The 17125-nt window shown below is 35.7% G+C and overlaps 5 protein-coding genes, 1 non-coding gene and 1 pseudogene across 6 annotated transcripts; 4 read left to right on the top strand and 3 right to left on the bottom strand.

Moving 5' to 3' along the window:
* The first annotated feature begins 1147 nt into the window (after window positions 1-1147).
* LOC106338830 lies at window positions 1148-1946 on the top strand (annotated as a pseudogene).
* Window positions 1947-6249: 4303 nt separating this feature from the next.
* Window positions 6250-7449, bottom strand: LOC106340815 (putative fasciclin-like arabinogalactan protein 20). Its single transcript, XM_013779648.1, has one exon. It carries the CDS (start codon window positions 7402-7404, stop codon window positions 6301-6303), a length of 1104 nt encoding a protein of 367 aa, XP_013635102.1. The 5' UTR covers window positions 7405-7449; the 3' UTR covers window positions 6250-6300.
* Window positions 7450-7754: 305 nt separating this feature from the next.
* Window positions 7755-7835, top strand: TRNAL-AAG. Its single transcript has one exon. It is a non-coding gene; the product is annotated as a tRNA-Leu (tRNA).
* Window positions 7836-7978: 143 nt separating this feature from the next.
* Window positions 7979-9117, top strand: LOC106337149 (50S ribosomal protein L27, chloroplastic). The gene is made up of 3 exons (XM_013776205.1): window positions 7979-8339; window positions 8572-8673; window positions 8749-9117. The coding sequence occupies exons 1-3, from the start codon at window positions 8037-8039 to the stop codon at window positions 8938-8940; spliced, it is 597 nt and encodes a 198-aa protein (XP_013631659.1). The 5' UTR covers window positions 7979-8036; the 3' UTR covers window positions 8941-9117.
* A 462-nt stretch (window positions 9118-9579) lies between these two features.
* Window positions 9580-10203, bottom strand: LOC106340163. Its single transcript, XM_013779025.1, has one exon. It carries the CDS (start codon window positions 9975-9977, stop codon window positions 9771-9773), a length of 207 nt encoding a protein of 68 aa, XP_013634479.1. The 5' UTR covers window positions 9978-10203; the 3' UTR covers window positions 9580-9770.
* A 2216-nt stretch (window positions 10204-12419) lies between these two features.
* LOC106337696 lies at window positions 12420-12963 on the top strand. The gene has a single exon (XM_013776829.1). It carries the CDS (start codon window positions 12535-12537, stop codon window positions 12742-12744), a length of 210 nt encoding a protein of 69 aa, XP_013632283.1. The 5' UTR covers window positions 12420-12534; the 3' UTR covers window positions 12745-12963.
* A 236-nt stretch (window positions 12964-13199) lies between these two features.
* LOC106337697 lies at window positions 13200-13736 on the bottom strand. The gene has a single exon (XM_013776830.1). It carries the CDS (start codon window positions 13494-13496, stop codon window positions 13287-13289), a length of 210 nt encoding a protein of 69 aa, XP_013632284.1. The 5' UTR covers window positions 13497-13736; the 3' UTR covers window positions 13200-13286.
* Window positions 13737-17125: the final 3389 nt, after the last annotated feature.

Raw genomic sequence — 17125 nt, forward strand, 5'->3', positions numbered from 1 at the left:
GCGTCGGCTTCTTCCTTGATGATGTGAGGATGTGTATACTGAATCTCACAACAGCTAGGACCAAAAGGAGTGACATGAAACACCATGTCTCCTTCGTGTTTGAAGATGACAAGGTCACCGATTTGAAGGTCATGTGCTGTGGTGAAATCTTTCCAACCTCTGGTGAGTGTCCTGTCTTCTTGTATCACTTCCCAAGTTTGATCTGAAGCGTCTGATCTTAGTTTCCATGTTTTCTGGTTCGTCTTCCCTTCTATGTGCTTTGAGAAGAAGGCAAGTGGTATTGTCTACAAGAAAAGGCAAAGTTAATCAAACAAGAAATACATCTAATCAAGAAAAGCATGTAAACAAATAGAGAGAGTGAGGTTCTAACGACGCCACTTTGGAAACCAGGAAGCAGCGGCTTAAAGAAATGAGGTTCATGTGGATTCGCCATCTGCAAACAAGAAACGAATGTAAACAATATCAGTATTGAATTGATTCCCAACTCCTTTTGAAATCCTAATTTCAAACCAGAAGAACCAGAAATTCGTCTTCAAACCAATTTTTTACAAACGCAAAAAGCCCAAAATTCGAATTAAAACCCTAATTACAAACGCAACAAACCCCCAAATTGTGTTCGAACCCTAAGTTGAAACGATATCGATTGAACATGCAAACTAATATATATCGATGAATCTACCTTGTTCAGTCGACGGAGACAAATCGCCGTCGTTCGCCGTGGGAACAGCCGTCTGTCGTCGCGGGATTCGCCTTCACTTCGTCGAGAGAGCAATCGCCTTTCTTCGTCGGGACTTTTTGTTTTCTGCTTCGGTCGAGAATGACCAGTGTTTTACGCGTAACCAAACCAAAATCTCTTCCATCCATACAAAACACGCCACGTACCCTAAGGATCAAGTCCTAAAAATCCTTAATAACGTATCAATCCTTACTCCTATTAACCAAACAACTATTATTATAATCTTTCTAACCTATGATTAAACGCCAAGGACCCTGCATGTACCTCCGTTGCGGACGCTCTTAGGTTCACCATAAGCTTTTGTACGATCTTGAGGTCGAGATCTTTGCTCGTTTTCCATGCTTCGAATACTGGAAACTGCAGTTTCTTAACAAGAAATTTTTGCAGTTGTTAGAAAGTGGTGAAATTTTCATGGTGAGACAAGAAAAAGGCCTTGTGAAACCCCTCGTGATTTTGCATTCAGGGGCTGAATCAAATTTGGAAATGTTTGATAAGGATTTTAAAACCTTTCAGAAACTTCCTAAAGTTCCTTCTTCTAACTATTGCTTTTTCTACAGCGATAAGGAAACAGTTAGTGTGGGTACTCAACTAATTTTCATTCGAAGAGAAATAGAGGGAATTGTGTTGTTTCTACGAGCTAGAGAATCATAAGTTGTTCAAAGGTCCTAGCTATAGAATCATAAGTGGTTCAAAGGTCCTTCAATGATCACACCGAGGGTCATGTACGGTTCTGCTAGCCATGGAAAAACCGCATTTTTTCAGGAGGCATTCAAATGGATGACAATGGGAACCTATTGTTGTTCCAACTGTAGAAAAGTATAATGCTGATACAAAAAGTTGGACTATGATTAATGGAATTCATAAAGCAAGAAAATTCAGCTCAGGATGTTTCTTGCCTGGAAAATTTTATGTTCTCAGTGGACGAGATGAGAATGATAAACACCTCACTTGTGGAGAAAGTTATGATGAGACCACAAATTTTTGGGAGTTGATACCTGACATGTTAAAAGACATGACATTCATTATGCCTTCCCAACCTCTATACATGTTGGAGACATCTTTGAATGAGCTTTGCATATATGATATAAACACAAATATTTGGAAGAAACTTGGTGTTGTCCCTGTGAGCGCAAACACTACCTTTGGTTGGGGAATTGCGTTTAAATCGATGGGAGATAGACTTCTGGTGGTTCGAACTTCTCACTCGTAGCATAGGAAAGCAATCGTCTATGGGATAAAAATGTTGTTGTTTTCGTTTATTTTAGGTGCATATGGTTGTGCAAAAAAAAAGATTAATGTTGTTTATGTAATGCTTATTGAATTTTATAGTTTTGTTTTTTCCCCTCTTTAGCCATTAATGTCACCTAATCATGTTTAGTTAAAATCTCTATCATGTTTCAGTTTGTTTTTCCAAAACTTTAGGTTTACAAAAGTTATAGACCAAATTAAAATCATATCTAATTTTTACTTGCTTGGTTTGGATAACTAGAATTTTCAGGTTATTTGGTTTTTAACCATAAACAATGGTTGTATTTTTTTAAATAAAATTGCCTATTTTAATTTACATGATTAGATAATCGATTTACTAAAAACAGAATATACTAATTTAACTTTGGTAATTTTGATAAAACATTTTTATTATATTTTATGTGAACCTAAATTGTATTATTTACCCAGAGGAGTTGAAAAATAATGGAGTTATAAATAATTAGAAATAAGAAAGCAACAGTTATAAAAATGTGCTTGTTTATCTATAAATAATAATAAGAAAAACGTTGTTATTTTTATAATATTATTCATCAGTTCGATATTAGCAGCTTCATCCCCATAACTAGTTACTAGATAGTGCCAATTTGAAAATCCATGATCAACGATTTGACTTCACTATATTTTGTTTCTTAGAAGCCGATTTAAGGAACTATCTGAAGCTATAGTAAACAATTGGTCGACCATGTTGACTGTGAACCGCACCCATGCCTAACTTAGATGCATCACTATGTAATTCAAAAATCTCTAAGAAGTTTGGTAACACGAGAATTGGTGACATCCCGAGCTTTGTTTTGATCTATTCAAACGCCACTGTTGCTTCTTGTGTCCAGTTGAATTTGCCTTCCTTCATGCAGCTGGTGACTGGTGCCATAATAGTGCTAAAATTCCTGAAAATATCCTGTAAAAGAAGGCGAGGCCGTGAAAATTTTGGGCTTCTGTGACTGTTTTAGGAACAGTCCATCATTTGACTGACTCAATGTCAGGTCCATTGCGAGACCGCTGGCGGAGATAACATATCCCAAGAAAAAGACTTTGGGGACAAAAAAACTCGCACTTTTGCTTGGCTGTATAAATTTGTTTGGTTCGAAGCACTCGAAGGACATCCCAGATATGCGAAATATGGGCGTCCACAGAAGAACTGAAAATCAATATGTCATCAAAATAGACGACCAAATAAGGATTGATTCATTATGCGCATGAAGGTGCTTGGTGCATTAGATAACCCAAATGGCATGAAAGGCCACTCTAATAAACCTACACGAGTCTTGAAGCCTGTTTTCCATTCATCGCCGGACCTGATTCGTATCTGATGATATCCACTTTTAAGATATTATGAGAAAATTGTAGCATAGCCGATCTAATCCAACAAATCATCGAGTCCGGGAATCGGAAAGCGGTAATGTACTGTGATTTTGTTAATAGCCCGACTGTCAACACACATATGCCACAAACCATCTTTTTGGGTATGAGAAGGGCTGGTACGGCGCAAGGCGAGAGGCTCTCACGAATGTGTCCCTTGCGGAGTAAGTCTTCAACTTGTCTACGAAGATCTTCATGTTCATCAGGACTCATTCTGTAATGAGGTCGATTAGGGAGAGTAACCCCTGGTACCAAGTCAATATGATGCTGGATATCTCTCAATGGTGGTAATTCCGCAGGCAGGTCCTTCGGAAAGACATCATGAAACTCACTCAAGGCTACATCGATATCTTTGTGAAGTGTTGTTGTGTGGTGTTGCGTGATAGGTGAGGGGACTAATGCGAAGGCCATACCTCCGTTTTTAATTCAGACTTGAATGTTTTGTAAGAACATATCAGTGAAATCTGTTTGGTTGGTGTTAGAGGTGCGGGTGCTTGGACGACGGGAATCGGTGGTGTCATAACGTCCTTAGTTGGAAGCAAAAGGATCTTATGTGTTATCGGCCCCGTAATGAATGATTTTCTTGTCATATTCTCATGGCCTTCCGAGTAACAAGTGGCAGATATCCATGGGTGCTATGTCGCAATACATATGATCCATATAATTTGGGCCAATGGAGATACGCAAACTGGCCTTTTCATGGAGCCATCCGAGAGTATAAGGTGGCAGATGTGTTTCTCGAGCAATGCCTAGTTTGTCCACAGCCTCTTCGGAAATTACGTTTCTGCTACTACATGAGTCAATCACAAAACTGCAGATACGTCCTTTGATCGTGCAAGTGGAACGAAAAATGTTAGTTCAAAGTCACTTTCCTTGCGGTGTGAGACACATCCTGCGTAGAACAAGTAAGTGTTCTTATCGCATGTGGTGTGGTGGATGTCGTCAATGACTTGGTCATCGTCCTCTTGAGAGTCATAAACTTCATGGTCGTTGAATGCCTCATTGATCAATAACCCTCGGCGTGTTGCATGAGGACACGTTGCTGTCTGTGGCCCGATTCTCCACAAGAGTAGCAACGAATGGTGCTCGGTCGTGTTGAACGTCATAGTTGTTGCTCGTCTTGTACCATTGGTTTACTCGAACAGTTGGCGGTGTCACCAGCCTCCTTCCTTGATGTTGATGTAGTCTTGCTTCCCGTGTGGTCTTGAGTACGAACTTGAGGTGCCGACTGTATCCAGTTAGATGATCGTGATTGATGTTAAAACGAAGCCGCTCGTCGATGTGCCTCGCCAATTATGGACCGAATGAACTGTGCCATCGCTGTCTGTAATTGCAGTCGTAGTCCCTCACTGAAACGAGAAACTAGATGAACTTGCCTGTCATGAATCTCATTACGAGTAAATAACAACTCAAATTCTTCAGCATACTCGTCCATGCTACGGTTACCTTGGCACAGGTTTTGCAGCTTTGTATACATTCATTCGTAATTATGCGGTAGAAACGTTTGGCAAAAATGTTTCGTCAACTTGTCCCACGAGTGAATTGGTGCCTTGCTCGTACGTGATTGTTTTGTCTTTAGCTGTTTGCACCATGTTGCAGCATGGCCTTGGAAGCGCATGGCTACAGGAGAGACACGTCGATCTAGAGGAACTTGTTTAAACTCTAGGATTTATTCAATCAAGACTAGCCAATCGATAAGTTCATCACTGCGGAGACCTCCATGAAATTCTGGTATATCCACCCGAAAACTACTTTCCCAGCAGTTGACATAGTTATATCGTTGTTGCAGATCTTCATGATACAGACGTTGATGGATTTCATATTTGTTGTCATCGGTTAGATTTTGATGTCGGTTACTATGTTGCTGTTGTCGGTCTTGCTGGTGTGGCGGAGGAAGTTGATGTGTTCGGTCTTGCTGGTGTGGCGGAGGGAGTTGATGTTGCTGTTGTACTTGCTGTGGTGGTGGAAGGTGTTGTGGATGCTGTTGTTGAGCTGGTGGTGGTGGAGCATGAACCAGTTGCTGGTATTGAGGATCCAGTCGAGTTGTTAATGCTGTAGTTAAGGTGTCAAGACAAGTTGCCAATGTGTCGCCTAACTTTTAAATCGAGGCTTGCGTTGACGTTTGAATGGTGGTGGCGATGGATGCTTGCATCTTGGCCATTAGAGGTCGTAATTCACACCAATCTGGTGCAGTTCAATCCTGGTGTTGACCATAATTGTCACCGCCGTGTGCTCTGTTTGCTTTGTCATTGAGAACATGAGACAACTTCCAGAAATGTGTTGAATCCGATACCACTGATGGAGGAGCAGAAGCTATGTAATTCAAAGATCAAGGGTTTGATCTCTGAACAGGTAACTTGTCTCGAAGGTAACCTGAAAAAGATCGCCCTATGAATACTCTTCACAGTACTCGTTAAAAAACCAGTAATTTGAAAACAAATTAAAACAACAGATGAATTCGGTTATGTTTTTTACCCAAATAAATCATAATAGGAAAAGTCTAACTTTCAAAACTGTTTTGTGAAAATTAACTTATAACTAAAAAAAAGTGGACACAAATTTATAAAATACAATCCGCGCTCTCTATGCTCAATTGCAGGCTTCCAAAGCTATATAGAGAGGTTCACGGTTGACTCACAAGCGTTAGGCGGTGCCGCTGGACCATCAACCACTGCCTCAACTTCAAAGGTCCCTTTTTTTTACTCAAAAAAAACATCCAAATTGGTTTTGATGAAATCTAACTAATCATTTGTGTTTTCCTCAGACTGAAAAAAAGAAGAACAGTGATCTCAACTATGATGTCACATTCACACCCAAAGCGTCTCTTAAGATCAGAAACTTTTTATTCATTATTAATTTTCAAACTAGAGAGAGTTTCTCACTGTATAACAACGCTAAGAACAGTTTCAAGATCATCTGAAAATGCATTAGACGAATCAGTGAAGACCATAGTCACCTAACTCAGTAGAGGACTCACCATGAACATCATCCTCTTCTTCTTCTTCTCCACCGTTTAGCTCTGAGATTGACTCTCCCACTTTAGCCTGGCTTGCTTGCGGTGCAATCATTTGGTTAACTCCATGAACAACAATCCATTCGTTGGCGTACAGATCCGGAAAGACAAGTGGGACTCCATTGAGAAGAAGAAAATCACCAGACCAAGAAAGCTCAATCCCATAACCTTTGAGAGCAGTCTGCAGAATCGATCCTTCCCACGCAAGTTTCTCAAGATCTTTCCACGAGAGAAGCCGCTTGATCACATGCCCTCTGAAGATAATAGCGTAATCGGAGAACTTGTTGACGGAGATCGCTTCGTCGATCGGAGCGAAGACTGTGAGCTTCGTGTCGTTCCCAGGAGAGATCTCGAGCTGTAGAGCGAGAAACGTAGCCATGATCACGAAACCTCTGGAAAGTAACAAACTCGAAGCCGACTCGAAGATGTTGAAGCAATTCACCGGTTTAGATTTAACCGGTGAGCGAGGGGCTGAGCTAGGGATAGGAATCGAAATCGAATCGATTGATTCAGCAGGAGATGTAACGATCGAAGGAGACGATGGCGGAGTAATGATCGGCGGTGAGAAAAACTCGTCGGAACTGTAAATCACGACGTAGCCGTCGTCGAACAGAGGTGAATCTTGGACTACGACGCCGTTGATCGAAAGATTCACTCGGCCAGATCGCGATGAGTTCGTGACGGTTAGAGAGGAATTAGATCTGAGAGTGGGGAGTTTCGCGCCGTGAGGAAGGTTCGTTAGGGTTTCTCCGGGGAGTCTCGTCGGAGAGAGGTGGTACTTGATAGAGAGTAGCGAAGGCTGTCCAGAGGCGGAGAAAGCTTGATCGGAAGGAGCGAAGATGGTGAGTTCTTGCCAATCATCTAGGCGTAGATCTTTGTCGGCGATCTTTAGAGTGAGTCCCATGGAGAAGTAGCCGGAATCGCAGAGGACTTCAACGGCGGAGGAGATAGATGTCAGAGAAGCATCGGAAACTGAAACGAGATAGAGAAATAGGAGAAAGAAGGAAGTAAGAAGCTTCGACGCCATTGATGCCCTTCTTTGAGCTCGATCTCTCTCTATCTTGTTGAAGGAATGTTTGTTGCAGATTAAAGCCGTTGCAGGGGAGGGAAGTTACAAGTCTATAGAAGTCCATCCTGTAAAGGGCGGGAAAGATGTTGGCTTAGTTATTGGGCTTTTATTTTCGGGCCCATTTGATGTATGATAATCTTAAGAAACTCTTTTTGAGAAACTGTCAACTAATGATGCTCTGACCTAATAGGAGCCAATAAGTTTTGGTTTAGGTATAAGTTAAAAGTGTAGTTTCTTTCCATTTTTCTAATCTTTTTCACTTCTCTAATGTCTATCTTTGCATAGGTTTGGATTCTCAAGAACAACAAGTTGATATGGCCGAGTTGGTCTAAGGCGCCAGATTAAGGTTCTGGTCCGAAAGGGCGTGGGTTCAAATCCCACTGTCAACATTCACTTTTTATTTAATTTTTCGTTTTTTACATGCTCACCTTATCATCTAGTACAGTTTAGCATCATGGGACCCGCATTATTCGATGACGTGGAATTTTTTTGGTCACAAATCGAGTGAGACGAAACGATAAGGAGCCAAAGGCAAGAGGGTTCAGTCTTCTTCTTCATCCTCACAAAAAAAACCCTAACTTCGCTAAGCAATGGCGATTGCAACATCGATGAGTTTGAATCTAATTGGAGCATTCAAAGGCTTATCCCTCTCTTCAACATCTTCGTTCCTCAGAGGCGATTTGAATCTAAACCCAAAAACCTCCTTCACTGTGACTCTCCCTTTGGAAAAACTCCAAGCTCCGGTTCCATTGACGATTGAATCTGCGCACAAGAAAGGAGCTGGAAGTACTAAGAACGGTCGTGATTCTCCGGGACAAAGACTCGGCGTCAAGATTTACGGTGACCAAGTCGCTAAACCAGGGGCCATCATCGTTCGTCAACGTGGCACTAAGGTAACTCTGAGAACACGAAATTGTACAACTTTGTAAGCTCTTATTGCAGATTATTCATGAGTTTTGGCTTGTGTTTAGGAATCGACTATCTTTTTTTGAAGAGATTGATTCTTGAAATGATGTTCTAGAACTCGAAACTGCAGAATCTAGAAGCTCTTATCTTGTAGGATTATGCTTGTGTTTGTGTTTGAAGAGCAATATAGATTGATTGGAATGATGTTTTGTAATGCAGTTCCATGCTGGAAAGAACGTTGGGATTGGTAAAGATCATACCATCTTCTCTTTAATCGATGGATTAGTCAAGTTCGAGAAGTTTGGTCCTGACAGGAAGAAGGTAAGTCTATGATCATGTCCATTAGGTTTCTTAGTCTTCTTTGGTTTCCGAAATGGGAATGTTTTCTGTTTGCAGATTAGTGTGTACCCAAGGGAAGTGGTGCCAGAGAATCCCAACAGTTACAGAGCAAGAAAGAGAGAAGCTTTTAGAGTGCAAAGGGAGAAGAAGAAGGCCAGACGCGAGAACTACACTTACACACTTCCTACCCCTGAGCTTGTTCTTGCATCTGCTGCCATCGATGATGAGGAAACCAATACCGATTGCTGAAAATCAAATGTGAATCTGTCTTTATCCTCTCTTTAATGTTTAGCCTTTGTTCATGATCATTTTCCCTTTGCTAATTTACAAAGAGGCTTTGTTTCAAAGGTCCAAGAGTTGTTGTATGTGTCCAACTCGAACCTCGCTTTTGTCAAATTGAGTTTAAAGCCTTCGGATTTTATCCAACCCGAGCCACCACGAGGGTAATCTTATTGATTATTGTTCATTAGCCAAACCATTTCTAGCAAAGTTATATTGTTAAAGTAAACAATGCTGACCCAACGATAATTTAAACCTTAAAAAGATGAGAGATAGGTGTTTGATGAATTAAGATTCCTAACCAAACCATACGAAAATGATTTGAATTTCTTACAATCTACAAAGCTAAAAATTTTATGGGCCTTTTTAGACCAAAATTAATGGGATTTAACTCGAGGCCCTTTACAATGGATTCAATTACTGTTCCTTCAGTTTTTTTTATATTGAATGTTAAATTTTTCGAACTCAAAATTTATTTTTTACATCAAATTGTTCGATCATTTTTGTTTAGTTTACATAAATCATATCCATCTTTATCCTATCATATGGATCATTTGTGTTATTCTTAAGCCATGTTTCCCCAGCTTAAGCTCGGAATTTTCTCACAAATACACAGATATGGCTTACATATATTGAATAACACTAAAGAAAATTTGGTCATAACTTTAATATCTTTAGATCAGTAATTAAAAGAAGGAACAAAGAAAGAAGTAAGACAAGTCATAAAACAAAGCTTTACTACTAAACCCATCTAAGCACAAACAAAGGCTAGCACATGAGTGTAATATTTTGAGCTAAAGCTAAGCATAAACATGGACGTTGAGAACGACTAGGAAGAGGATGAGAAAGAGACCGTAGAGAACGGTGTGGACGAAAATAGAAGCTATCGTCGTCTTCATGTTCATGAAACCTACCGGAGATTCTTTCCCAGGAAACTGCAGTATCAGCCCCGGCGATAGAAACGCGAATAGAGCCGAAGCTATCAACGGTGCTGCCCAATCATGCATATCTTCGTAAAACGATTAAAGGACCAGAGCAAGTAACCAGAGAAAGAGAGTAAGAAGAAGAAAGTGGAAACTTGGTTGTGGAATAATTGAGAGAATGGGAGGCTTCAACGTGAAGAGAATGAGAATCCAATAAAGTCTATTTCTTTTTCATTTAAAGGAAGAGAGAGACTTTGTGGTATGGTTGCTTTAGTGGAGTTATCTTAGCAAGGAGCCAAGCAATACAATTGAGATAAGTGCGTTAACTTCTTTATTTTCACGAGTTATATGACTTACGACCACATAGTAACGCAAAAAAGACCAGACAAACTCACATGAATAATGATTTTAATCGTAGAGAAACGGTTCTATCACTTCATCGCATTCAAGTCTTATGATATTCACATGAAGCGGGACCTTCTTGTTGTGATCAATAAATGTTACACGCCAATTTTTGAAATTCAATTTGGAGGAGTTTCGTTATACACATGTGACATGTCACGTAATCTTGTTGTGTTTATGAAATTTATTTGAAAGACAAAAAAACTAGTAGCGGATGAGATGTAATGGGTCTACCACTCGCTAATAACATTTTTCTTCTTTTTCGATTTGACATATATATTCTCTTAAAATTAGTAATAATTAATTTGATTGGTGTATTTCATTTTAAAATTATATTGACATAACACAAAACGTGTAAAATTATTATATCTACCCCATCTTAATCTTTTGTGCGTATATTAAATTAACCTATAACTTAGGTTAGGCAAATACCAAATCAGTATAACTTTAGAAAAAAAAAACATATCGAACAATATATATCTTTTTCTTATTGCATGGAATACGCGTTTACACTTGGGGATGTCGCTACAGGCTCCTGCACAGCACCAAGTAGCAATCTTGTTAATTTGCTAGAATCTTATCACCTTTTTTTTATAAATCTTATATATTTTGAAAACTTCTTGTGTAATTTTTTAATTTAGACTATCACTTAGAAATTTTATTAAATATATTTTATTAAGACTAATAATACATAATATCTTTAAAATACTTTCATCATAATATCTTTTGATTTTTTTTCCTATTAAATATAAATATATTTATTTTAAAATTCTAACAAATCTGTTTTAGAAGATTTTTTACAAGATCTTCATTTTTGAAATTATATTTCAATATTTTCACTAATTTCAAAATTAGTTTGAAATATAATTATACATTAATATATTCAGTTATCGTTTATAAAATGAAAAATAAAAAATTCTATAATATTTTATCTATTATATAATCATAATCAATCATATTAAAAGAAATTATTATACTGAGCTAAATATAATAATATTGTATTAAATTTATAAATTTATATATTTTTTATTTTTTATTTTCGTAAGTATAAAATATTTATGTTCAAAAATAAAATCTAATATGTCGGTAAGATGGGTTAACATTAGCAAACTATATAATACATGTATAAAAATTAACATGTATTTCTTTAAAGCTAATAATATAAAATCTTTGTAACTACTTTAATCATAATATATTTTCATTTTAAATATAATATATATTTATATATATTTTTAAAATTCTAATAACTCTGTGTAAAAATATTTTAACAATAACTTAATGTATTTTAAGTTATCCTTTATAAAACGAATAATAAATAAATTATATCATATTTTTATCTACTTTATAGTCATGATCATGTTAAAATATAATTATTATATTTAAATAGATATGATAAAAGTATATTCAATTGATAAATTTATAAATTTTATTCAACTGACAAATACATATGGTCTTAAACAATAGATTAATGATAACATATAAATTATAAAATTATTGTATTTGAAATAGTTATATAAACATTTAAATATATAATTAATGTTAAAGATATATACCACTTATGTTTTAAAACAATAATTTATGTATAAAAAATGAAAACAAACATCCGCACGATTGCACGGATCAAAATCTAGTTCATATTTTGTGTTATGGGTCAGCTTTATAATCTGAAACATATAAACAACTATATTGGTCAGCTTTTTATTTTTCTTCAACTTTTGTTACACCATTACCTTTTAATTTTCAAGTAAAAAATTAAGGAAAAGTGGAAAACATAAACTTCTACAATTTTTTTAAAAAAAATCTGCAAGTCAAAAACCTTCTCCCACCAAAGTATAATGAAAAAGAGAATCTACTAGATACTTCTTGAAGCAGAAGTTGAAAGATCTGCTTTGTAGATGGTTTGGAACTCATCTCACTTAAAGCTCTAGTTATTATTCTTTAACCATGTGAATCTTGTAAATACATTCTTTTACTATGATCAATAAATTTAACATTTCGTTAAAAAAAAAAAAAAATCTACGTTTTATCACACATATACGAGATTATTCTAAATTTTCGAAAATTTAAAATAAAGGTGAGAAAAAAAAAAAGGAAAAATAATCAAAGTGGCCTTAGCTCAGCACTTACACTTTACTTCATTCCGTCTTTTGACTCTTTTCTCTCTCATTCACAAGTCACACCACCGCTTTATCGAAAAAGGCGTTCGTCACCTTTTGCGTTTTTCTACTTTCATCCGGGAATGGCGGATTGGGCTCCGGTCCTCGTCGGAGTTGTACTGTTCGTATTGCTTTCTCCAGGTCTCCTCTTCTCTTTGCCTGGTCATCACCGGACGTTAGATTTCGGCGGAATGAAAACCAACGGAAAAGCAATCGCCGTCCACACACTCATCTTCTTCGCTGCTTACACGATCTTGATCCTCGCTGTCAATCTCCACATCACCACCGGTTGATTTAAGGTTTTCCGGGGAAATAAAGGTAACCCCTAATTGGATCTGGGGGGGTTTCAAGCATCTTCTTAGATTTGGATCTCTGTTTTTTAGAGCTTTTACTTTTTACTTTCAGACATAAACTTGTTGTGTTGTACTGAAAATGTATTATGTCATTAGTCGTTAAGCTTGTAACATTGAACCTTTTTTTTTTAAGAACATTGAACCTTTTTTGGATCCTATGAGTAAAGAATCAAAGATTAATGAAAAAGAAGTTGTGGAAACAATCAAAATACAAAATGTTTTAGACCAATTGATGTTGTTTGAGTATTACATGATTGAGTAACGCGAGCTCGTAAATGTTTTATACCAGTTAAAGTCTGAACCTTTGTAATTAAAGGTAAGAAATTGAATTTGGGAAAATACAAAATTACAATTTATTTTTTGTATTTTTTTGTCACCCTGCTTGAAACACTATGAGCCGAGAATTCAGAGATTAGCAAAATAAGTAGCAGAAAAAGGCAAACTTTGAATACAAATAAGGTCGACTTTGTTATACTAGAAGATCAGAAATGGATGTGAATTTGTATGGCTATGACCAAGATGGTGAGTATACAGAAGTAAATAATGGCGTGGACCAAAATCGAAATGCCACTTGTGCTCATGTTACCAAACTCCATCACTCTTGTCCTTGCCGGTAGCTGAAAGAGCAATCCTGGTGAGAGTAGGATGAACAGAGCCACTGCTACAATCACTGGTCCCCAGTCTGCACTCATATCTCCAGTGATCTTCTCTGTACTTATGATATGTGTTGGTTTTGTTAGTGTAATAGGTTCTTGCAGACGAAGATGAAAGATAAACCTTAAGAATGGAGAAGCTTGTGATGGTTTTATGTAGAGTTATGGGTTTCTTGGTGGCTAAGGAGAGGAACTGGTTTTAGATGCTAAGCTTTGGTAAGGCTACAAAGGAAAGGTATTGTATTCTTTAAATGGTTTTTTTTGCTTCTTTTGTCTTTTTTAGTTGTTTATAAACTTTCTTTATTCTTAAATTTTCAATCAATTGCTTCTTTTATGGTTTCTGTTTTCTATTCTCAGTGACAAATTGACAACTGCTTTACAGATCGTTCTTGGTACGTGTTTTTTGCTTTTGTTAAAGAATTGCTAAACAAAAAAAAAGGTAAATGAACGTGTAAAAGATGATTTCATCTTATTTTTTTTTTCATTTTCAAGGGTCTACTTTTTCTTCATAGGTTTAGATTTAGCTTTTTTCTGGTCAGTATAGAGGAGACTGTTGGACCAGCGAGACTAAAGCAGGACTGAATATGGTAGTTTGGTAAGAAATATTGGCTCTGATGATGAACAATGTGAAACTCCTTACTTTCATGTTAGGCTATATGTTTATAACCGATTGAAACTAAATTATACAGAAGAAGATGTTCATCACTTCACTTGCTTTGATCTATGGTTGAACTCTCTCTTTCGCTTCCAATATTTTTTTTTAGGGTCTCAAGCATGCACTTATAGGTGATGAATATCAAGAACCAAAGAGGACCCTATAATTCAAATGCCCTAAGAACTAAGATATTTCGGCATCTAGGATTAGTGTGTCGATCTTAACGTGAAGCAAAGAGTCTGTGTTTGTGTTCTGTAGTAGGAGTTTCTTGACTTAAACGCTTTGCATCATAAAAAAAGTTTTTGGGCTCTATGCCAATGGTTCATTTTGATGTGGTCAGGACCACTCCCGAGTGTATATCTTTGTTGATGTTGGACCTTCCCTGCGAGTTTGACCCTGCAAGAGCATGTTCTCGCTACTAGTAATAACACAAAAAGTTTGAATCTATAAAATTAAAAAAAAAAATATATATATATATATATATATATATCGTAAAGATTAAATATTCTTCTTATTTTACATAAATATATTTAAAATAAATAAATCTGAAAAGAAATTTCTATGTAAACTGATAACTCTTTAATTAATAAAATATTATAATTTATATATTATTAATTTGTAAAAAAAGTTATTGTAAATTGCCGTTCGCTTGTCCATTGCAAAAAAAAAAATTGTAAAACGTTGAAACTCCGACCACCACATAAATGGTGAAACACAGTGTTTTAAAAACTGGACTTAATGGCGGTCGAACCCGGAACATATATTCGAGTCAAACTAAATCGGATTTGTTTATAGTCCACTATTATAAATCAAAATTTTAATTATTATTTTCTTAATTTCTCTTAAAATGCTATAATAAAGTTTCTGAATATAGCACTGCTACACATAATATTTTGACATTTTCTTATTAAATATGTTTTAATATTTATCATTCACAACTATATATCTTTAAAGCTAAGATACTGATTTTTATATGTACTTATCATTTAGTATATATAAATTTATTTTATTATTATTTATATTTAAAAACAAAGTATATATATTTAGATATAATTTTTATCAATATTATTAAAAGAGGATCGCTCCTGATATTTGCTCTTCTATTACCATGAAATATTACTTAAAATGCCATCATCCTTTTAAACATATTATTTGCCCACATTAATGTTAGAATGGTAATTAACCACTTCCACTAAGGAATGATAATTAACCACTTCTTTTGATAATGACTAACTATTCCACATATACAATCATTAATAAGGTCACTTATGCAACCCAAATACAAATCCACTTTCAATAATATTTGTTAGTTTTAGACAAAAATAATAATATTATTTGTTAGCTGAATAATATATAGTTATAAATATTTGTTACTATCATGATATAAAATTCCCCAACAGCCCATGAGTAAAAATCAGTAATAATATATAGTTTTCAAATCAAATTAAAATTTAAACCAATAAAACAAAAATTCATGAATCAATTAAGAAAAGTAATAAATAATAAATAACTGTTCTATAAGAGAATTAAATTAAGTAATTGTATGCATAAAATAACATGGTTTCGCGGATTCTAAAATTATATTTTGCGGGTTACTCTATTAAACATAATCATGAGCGTTAGGAACTTTGGATTGAGTTTGGTTTGATTCTTTTTATGACAAGTTTCTTCAGACTCTAGAAATTTAGATCTAACTAGGTATTTAAAGTTTTGATCAGTTTCTTTTAAGTTCTCACTTGTTTAAAACACATAAAAAGTAGGGCTTATTGGCCAAATGGCCGTATTTTGGTGATAAATTAAGGAAGTAGCTATGATTTTGACATAATTCATTGTCAGACTTTTGTGTTTCCTTCCATCTGGTTATACCCTTTCAAGTAACAGGTTACCGGTTCTATATTATAAAGTAAACGACGTGACATTTTTGTGTGGCATCGTAACAATCACATAACATACGGATCGCGTTGTGCAGCTGTATTCAACACATATGATGTAAGGATATGAATCGAGAGAAGTGGATAACAGTTGTAAGTGTGCCAGAAACAATTCTAACCTAACGACGAACTGAAGATGATGACAAGTATATTCTATACCGATTGTATGAGTTTCCATACTATGTACCGTATGTGGAATAGTAATATTATAAATGTAGTTCCAAGTGAAATATGGTCTTCCTAATTTCGCTACAGTTAAAAAGTCACATGATGCAAGGAAAGTACATAATGTTTTACCCAAAAACAAGCCAAATATTCCAGAAATAAATTTATCAACCACACAGAAATAAACTAAAGGCCAAATAGTATGGAAATGTAAACTCTTAGTAAAACACAGAGAAGAATATATAGCGTAACCCAAATTTAATAGAATGTGGGCACATTGTGTTTGTTGTACGGAAAACCATGTGACCTTCTATTTTGGTTAAATGAAATGATGTCAATGTTAACTTCTAATAATATATGTCCGTTATAAGGTGAATTAACGTTTATGACGTGTATTACGTGAGAAGGTCTATTCCATATAGAATACACTATGTAATTTATCTGAGAACTGCTATTCCATATAAAATAAACTATGTTATTTATATACTAGTTGCATACATCCATGATTGATTTACAAAATCTAATGGGGGATTGGTAGAAGAACACTTGACACTAAACACTAAACACTAAACACAAATTAGGAAAATATGAAGGTCGGATAGTTGGTGACAGCTACTCTTAATGAAAGAGTAGGAGGATGCCACTTACTGAAGTCGATTTACCAAGATATTTTCACTGTGTAAATTTAAACAAGTGGTGTAGGTTAATGATTATAAATGTGTATTATAGGGTTACGTACACATTTGCACCGTCCATTACGAGAAGACTTCTATACTATATACAATGTACTATTTAAAATGATACTATGTGCATACTAGAGCCAAGATTGAGTAACATGAAATACAAAGCTAATAGGAATGGTAATATAACACTTAACAATAAACACTAAATCCAAGTTAAGGAAATATAAAGATCGG

This window comes from Brassica oleracea, chromosome C4 (genome assembly GCF_000695525.1).
Source record: "Brassica oleracea var. oleracea cultivar TO1000 chromosome C4, BOL, whole genome shotgun sequence".
Lineage (NCBI taxonomy): Eukaryota > Viridiplantae > Streptophyta > Magnoliopsida > Brassicales > Brassicaceae > Brassica > Brassica oleracea.